This window comes from Desmodus rotundus, chromosome 3 (assembly GCF_022682495.2).
Source record: "Desmodus rotundus isolate HL8 chromosome 3, HLdesRot8A.1, whole genome shotgun sequence".
Taxonomy (NCBI): Eukaryota; Metazoa; Chordata; class Mammalia; order Chiroptera; family Phyllostomidae; genus Desmodus; species Desmodus rotundus.
The window spans coordinates 128,799,629-128,815,395 of record NC_071389.1 but is presented as its reverse complement, the minus strand read 5'-3'; the positions used below and the strand labels follow the sequence as shown (position 1 = coordinate 128,815,395).

Below are 15,767 nucleotides of genomic sequence, written 5' to 3'. Positions count from 1 at the left end.
AACCTGGAAAATTTAAGCCCGTAAGGCGAGCATTCAGCAAGCTTTTTGTGCTGACGACCAGTTATGCCCAGTGCACATGAAGCCCCACTGCAGCATCATGTGCAGCAGCAGCTTCAAGGCTTACGAAAGCTCTGTCTGCATCACGCTTATAGGCTCTACCTTTCAATCTTCGTGAACTCACAGATCCTCCTGCTCAATGTGTTGGTTCAAGAAATAAGCCAAACTTAAAGCCACATGAGTAAATATTTTCAAATCTAATATATTTGCATTCTTTGTCTTTTAGAAGATAGTATAATTTTGTCAATTCCCCATGCCACTTTCAGGCAAATCTGAAATCTCACAGAAAGTTGTTACAACAAAAACCTCTTCTGAGAACTCATGAAGCTCTTATATAAGGTACATCACATATCAAAAGAAAAAAATAACCTATAAATTCAGACTTTCTTGACCTAAATTTACAAACCGAGCATGTGTAAAGGGTCTCTGCTTGTTTGATTAATGGGTTTTAAAGAGCATGATGATTTTCTTCCCTGTACAGCATTGCCTTCCTTATCCAAGGACTGGTTCTCTTTTTTTCTTTTGCAAACTGCTCACACCCCTTTGACTTTAGGAGTTTGCTTTATGTCCAGTGCATTGTTCCCTTAGCATTTACTACAAATGGTCAGAACATTTTTAAAAAGTGTAGAGCTAAAAATAGTTCTGAACCTTGTTAACAGCTATTTTGAAATTTATTAGGAGCTGCTAAAAAGACTGAGGTTTAGGGGAAAGGTACAGATCTCTCTTTTCACGTTAATTAACTAATTATTTCACTATTACACTTCACCTATCTTTGCAATCATGAGGAATATAGCTCTCAACTAATGAATGCAGAAGCAATGGAAGAAAAATGACTCATGGCAAGAGGGGAGGCATTTTGTGGAAGGTCTAAAGGAGCTAACAATTTTTGAACTTCAGGCAAGAAAAACAAGGTTGAAAAATACAACATAAAGGGAAGATACCAAGAAATAAGAGGAACAGTTAAAAGTGGGCTTCTTTTTCTTTAATTCTGCTCTTCTCCTTTCTCTTTCTTTAATTCCTATAATTGGGGCCTTTAATTGAAGTTTTAAGAAAGAAACCTCCCAAAGTTAGTAACGTTCTCCTTCATCCAGCCACTGACAGGGGTGCATCCTACACTGACCCCCCCACTAACGACCCATTTTACATCCTGAAGACACACGCTTTCATTGCACTTCCTAATCTGCCTATTACTTTTTCCATCACACTAGGAATGTAAAATTGTAAAATTGTGAAGTGTCCAACTTAGATGATGTCACAACATTCTACTTTTCACCTGTCAAATTATGACGCATCCTTTAGGTCTCATCTTTTATCTTAGCTCCTCTGTGATGCCTTGACTGACACCAACCTCATGTAAGACTTAGGAAAACTCTTTCCTCTACATTACTTCCATATTTTGGGTATACTTCCATAACAGCAATATTTTTTAAATTTATTATATTCTTTTATTATCCACAACAGACTGAACTCCCAGAGGTTAGAGACTAAAAAACAAGAAAAGTCACTCTATCATTTCTTAAACACCTCCGGCAATCACCGTAACACTTAACGAGGCAGCCTGTTCCACTCGGGTAGGTCTAATTAATGGCAACCACGCACACTGAATTAAAATTGTCTTTCTTAAACTTTTCCATCTTTGATTTTAGTTATATCTGCTCATTAAGTAGACAAAGGTATACCAAATTCAAAACTACTTTTTACCACATTTCAGTGATAAATGAGTCATAAAAACTTAATACAGAATATCCTCACATTATATAGGAAGTAGGACTAATAAGATATCCATTAACTTTCAGAACCCAACATTATACATTTAAGACTCTGAACATTCAATTTGTAAGAGTTAGAGAGGAAATAATTAATAACCTAGCATGACCTAGAAGTGGGCTGAGAAAAAGGGGGGAAAAAATCACCATAAGCCACCAATCTTTCCATTATATAGAGGTTATTTTAAAATATATTATCTTTATATGTTTTTAAACTTATACCAATTAAAAGTGATTATGTATTTACCATCATAAATGAGTTATGATGGATAATTTTACAAATCTACCGCTGACGGTTTCCCAGCCAGAATTTTCCCAGTACCAATACCTCTTGTTTTTATGATGCAGAAAGAACTAATAACAAAGGCAGGCATGCTGTAGACTTGGCAGATCTGGGTCCAAAGGCAAACTCCTACTAGCCCTGTACTTTAAGGAATTATCACTAATCTGATTTGAAATCTCTGCTTCTCCATCTCTTTAAAGTGGGAATGACATTGTTTTCTTATGGGTTTCTGAAAAAGTTTAAGAAAATGCAAATGAAATGCACATAAATCTTGTAGCAGAGACTTACATTAAGTGAGCACACAACAGATGAGAATAACATTAGAAAACAGTAAGTTATTATTATTTGTCAAGTGATTAGAAATTCCAAAAAGTCTGTTAGGGATTTTGCAGAAAGGATTTTTAATGGGGCTGGAGCAGTGAAAGCGGAAAGAACATGAGGGGTTCCCTGATCCAAATGACATAATTCTGTGATGTAAATCTTTCACTAACATTTAAGAAGCTTGACTATCGTCTGCTCCACCTTTAGAAGATTTACACGATCATTTATAAAATTATTCTGAATTGTTAAAACTTCAAACACCTGTTGCCTCCTGTAGGTAGACTATGATGTAAAATGTTCTTATTAGATGGTTTTATTTTCAACTATGTATATTATTGGTAATAATAAAAATAATTACTGGCATTTACAAATCATTCACTCTAATCTGCCTCTGTGCTAAAAAATTTAAATGAGATGATCTTATTTAATCTTTAAAACAACCAAATTAGTTAGATATTCTTATCAACCACATTTTACAGGATTAAAAATTAAAGTTTGGGGAACGCCTTTTACTATGTGGCACGTACTGTTCTAAGCCCTGTATAAATATTAACTTATTTACTCTTCAGAGTGGTCTTATGAGGAAGCTTCTGTGATTATCACCCCATTTTGTGGATTAGAAAATTGAGGCTTAGAGTCTTAGACGAGGTTACCCGGAGTCACATGACTCATCAGTGGTGGCACAGAGATTCCAACAAAGGCAAATGGCTCTCAGGCCATCATTCCAACATCACGCAATTCACAAGTAGGCTCTGTATGACCAACTCAAATCTTTAGGACTTTTTATTATATTTATTTTTGAAATGTGAATTATGATTCTGACATCTTAAATTCTGCTTTTTCAAACAGGTACCCCCGATCCAATCACAAAGGCTTTAAATGAATTACTGCTCCTAGAGTCAGAATAGCAAACAGAAGTGATGTGTCCCAAGGGCTGAAATGCAATAATATGAAATTGTTTTGTAGACTCTATGAAGCCTCAGAAGAAAGCATTTAGATTTTATAAGTGAAAAAAATCATTATAATTATTTTCTTTACCTAAAAACCCATGCACTTAATAAATGTAATACATTTTAAACTATACGATCTTGACCCTTTCTTAATTGCAGCAGATGCTACTTCCTGTGCAGAAAATTTCTTTCCGGTTGCTGAACTGCTGACCTGCTAAAAGGGCCAACATTACTCCTCCCTAGGCTATCTCCTCTCTGGACAAATGGTCCTCAGAACAATGGGCAAAATGTGCTATTTTTATAACCGTATAGAATCCATATTTTAAAATATAACACACACTATAAATTTAATACATACAAAATAAAATAATACATAGAATGCAAAAATAAATTTAAAATAAAGTACATATATAATAATTATAGAGGTAATTATTTTTGCCTAGCTACTTATGCCTAGCTGTGGAAAATAAACATAAATTCTGTGTTGGGTAAACAAGGCCTTGTAAAGAACATATACTGGACATTTACAATGTGCCAGGAGCCATAGTAAATATCTTACGTGCATCATCCCTATTCGTCCCAACCCTATGAGACAGATACTACTGACAGCTGAAGAAAGTGAGACAGAGATTTAACTGCCCAAAGTCACACAGCTGGTAAATGGCAGCGCAGGGCATCAAATCGACATTTGTCTGACTCCAGGGCCTGCCCCTCTACGGCACACGGTCTTACGGGTGAAGACAAAAATATCTGTAAACTCCATAAAACTGAGAACTATTTTAAAAGACTAATAATAAAAATAATAGTTGCAGTAGAAGCAGTAATAGATACAGGAGAAAGTCAAAGCACCTGGCTTCTATTTTTGTTTTGACAACAAATTGATTAACCTTTTTATAAAAAAAAATTATCGATTGAATCTAGAGAGATAGAGCAAAGGTGAAGGGGGGAGAGAGAGAGAGACAGACAGAGGGACAGAGACACTGATTTGTTTTGATTCTTGTATGTGCCCTGACCCGGTATCAAACCTGCAGCCTTGGTGTATGGGGATGATGTTCTCAGCAACGGAGCTCCCAGCCAGGGCTGCGACGACAGATAGGCTAACTGTGGAAGGCCTTGGGATCTTAAGGAGTGAGGAGGTAAGGGGAAGACTAAAGAATATTAAAGGTTTTTTTCTTGAAAAGTTAAATTCTAGGTACCTATCTTACGAATGGATCATTTTTCCAAAATGACGATGCAAAACACGAGTCTGGCAACCTTCATTATTACGTTCTGAGTGTAGTGACCAGCAAGCGTTTACCCAGTGGATGAAAGGAGGTCACCTCACCTGTAAATGAATGGAGCCACTGTGGCCGTATTGGGGTGGCTGTGCTGCTGCTGTTGAGGGAGGTGGACAGCACCATTTCCGGTGGTCTGCCCACTGCCCTGTGCCACTGACCCAGCACAGGGGCCAGAGGGAGGAGCTTGGCTGGCTTCCCTTCCTTCCGTAGAAGCAGGGCAATTTGATGTGCTTGCTTTCTCAGTGGTTATGGGCTTAGGCAAGGACTGCGAGGGGCTTCCCTTGGCAGTCCTGAATTTTTCAGACTCTTTGCTTGCTGTGCTGCTCGGTGAAACGGTTTGTTTTGCTGCTGGCACCTTTGAGCCTGGCTTTGGAATCCCACTGGAGGATGGGATTAAGCTTTCTTTCTTGGCCGCTGTTGTCTTGCTGCCCTTTGGGATCAAGCTTGCAATTTTAGAAGTCTTTTTTGGAGCGGTCTCCATCACCTGATCCTTCTCATCCTTGGCTGGCTTTTCAGTGCAAACTTTATTTTTGTCCCTGTTCTTTTCCTCTTTTTCCTTTGGCTGTAGCAAAGACTTTTTATTGCTGAGATTTTTGCTTCCAGCTTTTGGAGGGGCTAATTTAGGTGACGCTTTGGGGCTGCTATTTGTTGAGCCACCACTGTTCAGCCCACTGCTAAAGCCTTCCGCTTCCCCAGGCTCAGAAACGGCATCGTCGTCCTTCCCACCCTCGCTGGGTCCTGAACTGGGAGGCTGAGGGGGGCGCAAAGCAGTCCGGGCATTGACCAGCTTGAATTTTTCAAGCATGGATTTCTGTCCCGAGGGAGCTGTTTTGACCCCTTCTGAGGCAGGGGGCTTCAGTCTGTCTGTAGGTGGTGGCGTGGGCGACGTGGCTGGACTTGACTGCTTCACGGTCAGCATAGTAGAGGTGGCGCTGTGCTTGACATTCATGGACTTGCTGCGCCAGGGCTTGCTGGCACTCGGAGAAGGGATAGCAGAGGCCGGGGGCTGCCCAGCAGGGCCAGGGGGCTGCATGTTGCCATTTACACCTGATGATGGCTGAGGTCCTTTGGAGGAGTCTGGACATCAGGAAATAAAGAAAAGGCTCATTAGTTTTGGTCATTTGCACCACACCACCGAGTACTTCTAACAACAGACACCCAGCAGTCCTCCTCCTGTGCTGTGTGGCTCGGTCACTTTGTGATGTGGCTGTTTTTCTTTATTTCACCTTCTAAAATCACTCTTATCCAAAGAACATCGCTAGTCACAGATCTGAAGATGAATAAAGCACTATCCCTCCCCCTAAGCAAGTCTGTGTATTTTTTCCAATTGTTGATGTAGCTCATAGCAGTCGATTGTTATTCCACATAGTCTTATAAAAATGTCATACAATGAATACTGAGAAATTGCTTAAGCTACAGGGGGCCTAGCTTATTGTTATCTGATTAAATATGCTCAAGAGTCATGGTTTAGCTTTTTGTTAATATTGTTTATTTTTATTTGTATAAAAAGTATTTAAATTTGTGCTTTATGTGGGTCAGATAATCTACTATGAAATATAAATATACATATACATGTTGATAAAATCCTTATAACAGTCTTGCAAGGTATGTTAATATTATTATATTTCCCCTTTCAAATTAAAAAACTGAGGCACACAAAAATATATAACATGTTCAAGGTGACCCAGCCTGGACTCAAACTGAATTCAAAGCCTGTGTTTCTAACTCGCATCGGTACTACAGCCCCCGTAGTGGTCTGAATAAACTTTAAATTCTAATAAAAACTTGAGCTACATTTCGGCGGCCACAGGAAAATAAGGTCTTTGTCATATAGGTACTTTATAGTGCACACATTTCCAGTCAGAAATCTCACTGTATGATTTTATATGATGGTTCTAGCACTGATTAATGTTTGATTATAAGCCTTAATTTTAAGTATAAAAACCTAAATAAACAAAGACACCTATAATATGGTATAAATAAATTTAAAAAAACGAGCGTGGATTCAAAGACCTGAGTGTAAATGTTAACATGTGGGAACTGTATAATTCTGATCAAGTCCTTTACCCTAAATGCCTTCCTCTCTCATACTCTTATTTTTTTAGAGAGATGGATCGATAAATGATTAAATTAGACATTTATGTAAGAGTCATCATTTGGTCATATTAATATACTAGATATCGACAAATAGATGCAAAGCTGTTTTTGATGAAATGCTGAAGGGAAATATTTTATAAATAATATTCTTTTCACAATATTCAGAATTGGAGCCCATTAAGTTTCATTAAATATGTATAAATATAAAAATACAATGCTTTTACTTTTAAATGCTGTCCTCAAAGACATGAAAATATATAAGAAACAATATGTAATCAAGGAAATTAGTACCATATACTCGTCTCACCCATTTCGCAGAAGGAATTGACATAGAAAAAAAAGGAAATGAAGAATAAAGGAAATAAAGAATAGGAAAAAGGGTTAAATCAGTTGAATTTTGTTTCAGTTAGATTTTTAAAAATAAGTGTGCCTAAAATAACATAATAGATTTGTGAAACAGATATCAAAATAATAATAGTGTACAAAAATACACTTTACATTAAATTTTCTTAAACAAATTGTCCAACATTGAAGTCAATGTTGAGTTTGAACTCAATGACCAACGCTGAATTCAAACTCTTACTACCTGTCTACAATTCCACATTTCAACTGGCAAAAATAATAGGCGGCTGTGTGTATATATGCTGGATTACAGTGTAGCTGATTACTAAAGTCAAAATGCTTACATGGTATATTTAAATTTTAAAGCATATGATGATGCATTAATTTTTTTCAGTATTCATGTAAATTCGGCAATCTTGTCCACTTCTACAATATTTTTAGAAATCTAGATTCATTTTCAAACACTAAGGTGTTCTAAACAGTAGTACTATTGACTAATTCAAGACAAATACATACAACAAGCTTCAAAATATGCAGTGTCTCAAACATGCTCACTCTCTGAGAATGGATTTCAGTCTTCTGCCTCTATCTGTTTCAGCATATTTAATCCCAAATTTATTTCACTTACAGATCGGTCCCTTTCAGAGAATGATAACATTTCTTCCTAATTTAAATCATTTTTGGCAGCAGGTAGAGTATATCCATGACCTACAGGTAGAAATGCCTACCACATATTTCTTCAGAATTATTACTATTTATTGGTTAAGTCTCAAGTTTGACCTCATTTCATCTGGGGGAAAAAACCAAAAACCTTATCCCCATCCCCGCCTCTGACCATCCTAACATGAAGTCTGGATCAGGTGGCTACTCTGCACTCTTTCATAGCTTATTATTTCCTCTCTGACAGCCGTAATGACTCCAATGTAGTGGCCTGTTTCCTCCACTACACTGCACATTCCAAGACAGTAAAGACCACGCCTGAATCACACACAGTTTTATACCATGCACCCATTCCGTGCACACAGTACAGTGCGGTGACTGTACTATGTGACAGTCACTGAACTAAGCGTTCGACTTCTGTTAACTCAACCCTCCCGACAATTGCACAAAGTTTCATTAACGCCTTCATTTCCTATACAAAGAAACTGAAGCACAACGAGGCTAAACAACTTGGCCAAAGTTATGGAATTTGGAAGGGACACACCTGAGAACTAAACTTACCTTGAATTCTAACTTAATTCTATTAACAACCATATTATACTATTTCTCAAATGTATAAAGATAAGTTCAATGGCTTATTAATTGTAATGTTATTCCTTGAATACAGAAATACAGAAAACGAAGATTGTCAAATTAATGCCTTTAACTGAATTACATCAAGTGAACTTTATTTCTCAATTGCCTGGATTCAATTGGACATCAAGAATATCTCTGAATAAAATAAAATTTCTCAAGTTCATTGAATTATGATCATGTTCACGTATTTCATATAATGACCTCACTGTTTTGCTGAGTTTTGTCCAACATATATGGCTCTATTTTTCTACTATTTCCAGCAATATGAATCAATGCTATTCAGTTCCTACAACCTACAGAATTTGAATCTACGCACACACCTGTTAATATGTGCTGAATAGCTAGTCTATGCCAGACACACCGAGACATCGTATAACCTAGTCAGAGGAAACAAAACAGACTCGTAAGAGATGAGCGGCATATGCCACTCATATTAAATACCAAATATTAAATGGGGAGTGGGAAGTAGGAAAGACCATGAGTTGCCCTCTGGGGTGCACAGTGTCTAACCAAATCACGACCAATGAGCTGGGGACGTACGTAAGGATTCAAAGCAGGGGAAAGTTTTACAGATTTTTTTAGGGAGCTATGTGAAACTTTTGTCCTATTTATTTATATTTGAAAATATATACATACATATATTGGGACACAGGGTTGTAGAGAGACAGCCCTCCCCTCCCCCCAAATCGAAGCATCGTCTGCTGTGAATATGAAGGGGAACGTAATAGCCTCACATGGAGTTCATCTTCACTTTCTTACACTGACCTCAAAAGTTATGTGTAACATTCCTTATTCCATCATGAAAACAACGTTAATTATCATTACAAATGTAATAATGCTATCTGGCATTTTACTGAAGGTTCTTTAACTGCATTATCTCACATTAGTGCTCACAACAACCAATGAGGTGGGAAGGGCTCTGATCTCTAGTTCACACTTGTGGAAAGCAAAGCTTTGAGAGCCTAGAGAACTCCTTCACCGGTCCGCGTCTAGTGAGGAGTTTGTGGTGGAGCTGGGGTGTGACCCCACATTGCGTGACTCTACAGCCGAAGCTCCAGCATTGCCGTAGAATGTAGACCAGCCTAAGGGGCTAACGTAGCTGTTCTCAAACTGTACTGTGCCTGTAAGTCACCTGAGGTCTCACTGAACGCCCATCCCGTTGTGACTCAGCAGATCCGCAGTGGCCTTGAGATGCTGCATTGTAAAGAAGCTTCCAAATGACATCAAAGCTATTGGCCACAGACCATGTTCTAAGTAGCAAAGGTTTAACAGACTCAGAAATCATGGCAACTGCTGGTTATCAGCTTTAAAGGCTTGTTTTTTCTTACAGTACCCACATCGGCTAAATTTGTTAGATATTCTATAGCTGTGTGGCACTAATACTCTTCTCTCTTTGAATACTCGAGACCTTCGCCAGTCCCACGCTCACCTCGATGGCTGACCATCTATGACGAGGGACCACAGAAAACAAAAGCAGTCTATCGTCAGGTTTTCCGAATGCCCTTTATCTCTTTATTTTAGCCACATGTGTAATATGTATTTTCCACATTTATACAAGTAAGTTAATAAAGCGGTAATTGCTACCCCTGCATCCCTGGGAGCTTTGGTGGGGAAGAGAGGAGAGGGTAAAACAAAACAAAACAGAAAACCAGTCAGGGTGCTTTGTAAATGTGCTGACAGTAGCTAGATAGGCTGCTGTAGGAGCTCAAGTGCAGAAGGGGAATTTCAATATCACTACCCTGAGAAAATGGGACAGCAGGGACAACAAGTGATAGCATCCACAGTCCCAGGCCCAGCAACAGCTGTAAAACTGTTCTCAGACGAGTACACACATATAAGGCTCTTCTCGAAGCTCAACTTAAATCTGTCCCCAGCCTGTCTCTATACAGCAGTGACGAGGTGCTTCAAGTTTCACCAAGAGGGCAAACCATAAGCTGCTGTGCTTCGGGAGGGCACCGGAATAACAAGAGTCTCTCCGGACTCCTCGCAATGAAGGCTGCACGACAACCTCGGCTGAAACGGCAGCGTCTGCCGCTCCTGCGCTGTGCGGCAGGGGTGTAGGCACAGACCCCAGCCTCTGTGCCGTTCATACGTTCCATGGTGAGTCCCTGGGCAAAGTGACATATTTCTGAAGGTTGGTAACTCAGCTTTGGCTGAAAGAGTTGTTACCTGGGTATGGGGGAAGGGAGAGACGCCCGTGTGCGGACTTACAGGCACTCAGGCAGGTGATCCGCATCTCACACCTGCAGGGCCTGTGTGTGCCGAGGGCGCAGTTTCTTACCTCTGACCTCCAAAAAAAGTTTCTTCCACCCCCTCCCCGTCCTCTCCTTCCCCTTCTCCTTCCGTTTCCAAATCCACCATCACCAACTCCACTATAACCACATAATATAATTTATCAACTGCCTACTTTTTCCAAGTACTCTCTTTCTCACAGAATATCACATTTAAAGGTCTTCATACATACATGGGATCTCATTTATAGCCATAGTAATCTGTATTATGCTTATGACTTCTCTTGTTATAAATAAGAAAATTGAAGCTTAGAAAGAGAAAGTAACTTGTTCCAATTCGCACATATAGTGTAAAAGACAAAACAAAAACTGGAACTTGGGTTCATCAGACTCCAAAACTCTGGGGCTTTTGGTGCTTCTCCTTTTTACGTTGGTCGCACACCCAGACCTTCTGCTGGGACGGCACGCGTCTGTCACAGCAGCGCAGTTAACTGGGCAACTCGATGTGTGGTTTTCGTCCTCCTCAGTGCGCAGAATATAAATGAGGGAGCATCATAAAGACACTCCCTACTCAGTAAAGTATACATGGGTGGGCAAAGGTAGGTTTACAGTTGTAATACAAGTAAATGACACAATAATTAATAAATAAAAATACAATGCACTACATTGTCCTTTTCTGCACGCTGTCCCCTTGGGCATGCTGCTTGCTCCGTCCTTGTGAGTCGCTGTATGAACAGATTTTGATTCATGCTTGGTAAACATCTAAATTCAGAGTTCATTTTTATTATCTCACCTTGCAAAAAAACCCCACCACTGATGACTTGGGGAAACTGTCAATCTAGCTCTAAAATTAATGCACAGAGGTAACTGTGGTGGCCACAGGAGGCACACGGGAAGCGTAGACAAGGAGGTCTGGGTGTGGAACCTCAGCCCGCTTTAGAGCCCTGCGCCCTGTTGCCAACAGTGTTATTAGCCTCAGAAAGGACACAGGGAACATCCGCAACTACTTACCACTTTTCCTGGGAATAGTATATTTTTTAAATGGAAGCAAACCAGCTTTCAACTCAAAAGGTAACAACAAAGTAACAATAGAGAAAGTACCACAAGGTAACAACATGGATAACAACACAGGATCCTTTTTAAAGTACTGACCGTGTAGCAGGCAGTTGTACTCAGTTATATGTTTCCTGCTAAAATGAGGACAATTTCAGCATCAAAAAACATTGTGGAAGGGGGAAAATGATTAATCAACTTGGCCGTGTCAATTAGTTGGTAAATAATAAATTTAGACTCTCATTTCACAATACACTCCAAAATACCTTTGAACATTTTGAAAGGTTAAAAAAAGTAGCATTCATATCCAAATATATACATATTTTACCTACTGGCCCCTTGTTCACATCCCCAACTCTCTCCTACAAATGACTGCTTGTGCGGTGCCCAATTGTCAATTATATGACTCGGCAAAACATGGAGTGTCATCTCAGGAATGCTAGAGGCCCTGTCCGCTCTGCACATGCTTCTTTTGTACTCCCTGCAATGTCAGAGTGCCACTCCATAGAGTATTGTAAAATTTAGGGAAGATTCCATTCACCAGCCAGCTTGACAAAAAGAATGTGATTTCTGTATAAGCATGTATAATATGTGTACACTTAAATACGAGCATTTATACATAAGCAAATAACATATATTCCCTCCTTTATTTAATCATATCACCTGATATATGTACCTACTTGTGTTGCCTCATGGAAATCTCCAAGATTAACTTGATGTTGTCATGCAGACATTATTTTTCAGGCTTATATAAGTATTAAGAAAATAGAAGTCATGATGGAATACATAATTAAATCACCAGTAAAGATAAAAGTAAAACATACTTGCACGGCCTTGAAAAGAAAAAACAATTCAGTGCACTGATTTTACAGTCATTACAGAATAATTAAAAAAACCAGAAATCAACAAACAACACGCAATGGAGAGGACGTGGAGAAAAGGGAACCCATGTGCACTGCTGGTAGGAATGCAGACTGGTGCAGCCACTGTGGAAAACAGTAAGGAGGGTCCTCAAAATATAAAAAAATGGAACTGCCTTGTGACCTGGCGATTCCACTTCTGGGAATCTATCCAAAGAAACCCAAAACACTAATTTGAAAGAATATATGTACCCTTATGTTCACTGCACAGTATTTATAATAGCCGAGATTTGGATGCAATTCAAGTGCCCATCAATAGATGAGTGGATGGAAAAGCTGGGGTACATACATAAAAGAGAGTATCACCCAGCCATAAAAGGAAGTCATTCTTACCATTTGTGGGAGCACGAGGGGACCTAGAGGGCGTTATGCTAAGTGAAATAAATCAGTCAGGGAAAGACAAATACCGTATGCTTTTGCTTATATGTGGAATCTGAAGAACAAAATAAATGAACAAACAAAACAGAAACAGATTCATAGATATAGAGAAAAGACTGATGGTTGCCAGAAGGTAGAGGTGTTGGGGAAAAGGGTAAAAAAATATGAAGATATTAAAAAGGACAAATTAGTAGCTACAAAAGAGTCAAGGGGGTTGTAAAACACAGCACAGGGAGTGTCATCAATAATATTGTAGTAACTATGTGTGGTGCCAGCTGGGTGCTGGGAACATCAGAAGGAATACTTTGTAAAGTGTATGATTGTCCAACCACTATGCTACACACCTTAAATTAAAACAAAGTAATATTGAATGTAAGCTGTAATTTAAAAATATTTTTTTTAGCATTGGCTTGTGTGGTTCAGTGGTTGAGTGCCAGCCTGCAAATCAAGGGGTCACTGCTTCAATTCCCAGTCTAGGGCACATGCCTGGGTTGAGGGCTAGGTCCCCAGTAGGGGGCACACAGGAGGCAACCACAATCAATATATCCATTGATTCATATAACTCATCAACTTAGACTTGTTAAAGAAGGTAGAAAGTATGTTTCTATTTACAAGGAGTCAGGGAGCACATTAGAGATAATCTGGTTAGACTTCAAGTAAAATATCTTAATTTATTAATTTTAAATGTTACAATTTCTAATAACTAAAAGGAATAGCACTTAGAATATTCAAGTTAGTACTTTCTGCATATTGTCATTATAATGCTGTAACCTTTGAAAATTGTTGTTTAATTTTCATTTTTCTTAGTTATGCCCAGGATTGCATGCATCAGTTTTGACAGTGACCCACTGGTTGGCAGATGAATCCTGTATTTTCATATAAGTTACGGCCCCGCTACAAATCTCCATGTCAAAAGGGTTAAATAAAATATTGGCACCAAAAAAAGATATACCACCAGAATAGTCTAAAGGCCAAATAATAAATTGTTTCATATGAAACATTTATTACTGTTTTGTTTGCTCTCATAATTTGAGATGTTTTTGAAATATAAAATATTTCAAAATATGACACAAATATTAATTTAGAAATGCTGAAATTAGATATGTTGACATAAATTTGTAACACGTGTATTAATATAGATAGCCATGCAGCATGTAAAACAAATTCCAGGTGGTTATATTATATCATACGATACAATTTATGCTTAAGTCATTACTGGCAGCTTTCAGGCATTTAATGCCTACGTTTGAGGTATTATAAACATTTGTGAATGTGAGATCATACACATCAAATACTCTGTAATTTTTAGTTAGTTAGGATTAGAAGTAATGGCTAACTCACTGTGAAAACCTGTCTTTTGCTCTAGATTTGGACGGAAGGGTATCTGCTGTTCACGGTCAAGAACCTCATAATGAAGGCTGTCTGTCTCCACCTTGTGGCTACCGTAAATATTGCTAATTTTGACTGAATGAAAAAATGACTCCTTGCCTACCTTTGGACTTTTACATTTAAACATCAGAAATTTTTTAAAAATTATTCCACATGACAGAAAAATTCAGATACACTATGCTATCAGATTAGGTCATCTAAAGCATTTCTAGGTCTCTTTGTCAATGCTATTAGTAATTTCTTGGAAAAGCATTATATACCTGTAGCATCAGATAGCTAAATTGGATACTTGCGCAGTCTCTCCAAGACAACTCCGTGTATAAATATGCTTAGTTTCCCTTAGAATTTCCTAGCACATGCAGGCCCTGTATGACACTTTGTGGGGAAGTTACAAAACGAGGGAAATATTTTTCTAATAAGGAATTGTTTTTCTTCTTCTCCCCAGGAAAAGTATAAGTATTCAGTAATACGTCTTAGGTTCTTTAGTCAATGCTTTTATTCTACATTTTAAAACCAAATATGTAACTTCCAAATACACACTAATTTCTTCTTTTTCCATTCAACCAAAAAAAAAAAAAAACCTGCGGATATTTCAGAGAGGAAGACACACTGCTTTGCTTTCAGGGTTTAAGGTCTGTACAATTTTGTGCGAGTGGATGAGAAACTTTCACAAAAGTATCTAAGTCATGGATTATCCCTGTCAATTCAGGTCCGAGTAAGAACAGCTGTTTGATCAGGTCATCTATAGGAAATAATTTGAGACGATCTAATCTGAGCAAAAAGTTCCTGCCTGGGTGACTTGGTTAAACCAAAGTTGCCAGCCATTATATTAACTAAGCATATTTTTGTCCTTCATGTCTTTTGAATTTCATGTCTTTTTTGCATGTAGAGTTCAGTATGGTGAAGAGAAGCTAAATTCCATTGACTTGAAAAATCAAAATCAGCAGAATGCCCTAGTTCCTCACACAGCCACATCCCTCACAACAGTGTAAGTTCTTGATTTGCTCATGGCTTAGGTGGGAACTACCTACTCTCCGGTTTGGAGCGCGATCCACGGTGAGATGCAGCAAGCCAGCCCCTCTCTAAAGGCACGTTCTGTACAGTACAGAGAACTGTGCATCCTGTAGTTAATATTTAACCTGACTTTAGCATAGACTTCCACTTTCTCTCTGACAACTTTGAGTTTTGCTAGTTCTATTATGCATCCTTTCACTAAAGTAAAATAAACATGAATAATTTGTCTCTTTAAAAAAAAACAAAGGCCATAATATGTCTGTGTACTGCTGCTTTCAAAGATTAAATGCCCATAATTATATCTCAAATTTTGACGCTCCAACTGTAACTGCCCAAACACTATGGTACTTATGTTCACTAAAGCTAACAATTCAAAGAATCTTAACAGAGATT

General features: G+C 38.4%; 1 protein-coding gene across 2 annotated transcripts in view; it reads right to left on the bottom strand.

Annotated features, from left to right (window-relative positions):
• Positions 1-15,767, bottom strand: part of NAV3 (neuron navigator 3) — a 319,752-nt gene that overhangs the window by 164,877 nt on the left and 139,108 nt on the right. For both annotated transcript variants that reach the window (XM_053921041.1, XM_045187323.2), the window contains exon 8: positions 4,702-5,731. In XM_053921041.1, coding sequence (XP_053777016.1) covers positions 4,702-5,731 — 1,030 coding nt within the window. The remainder of the gene's footprint in view (positions 1-4,701; positions 5,732-15,767) is intronic.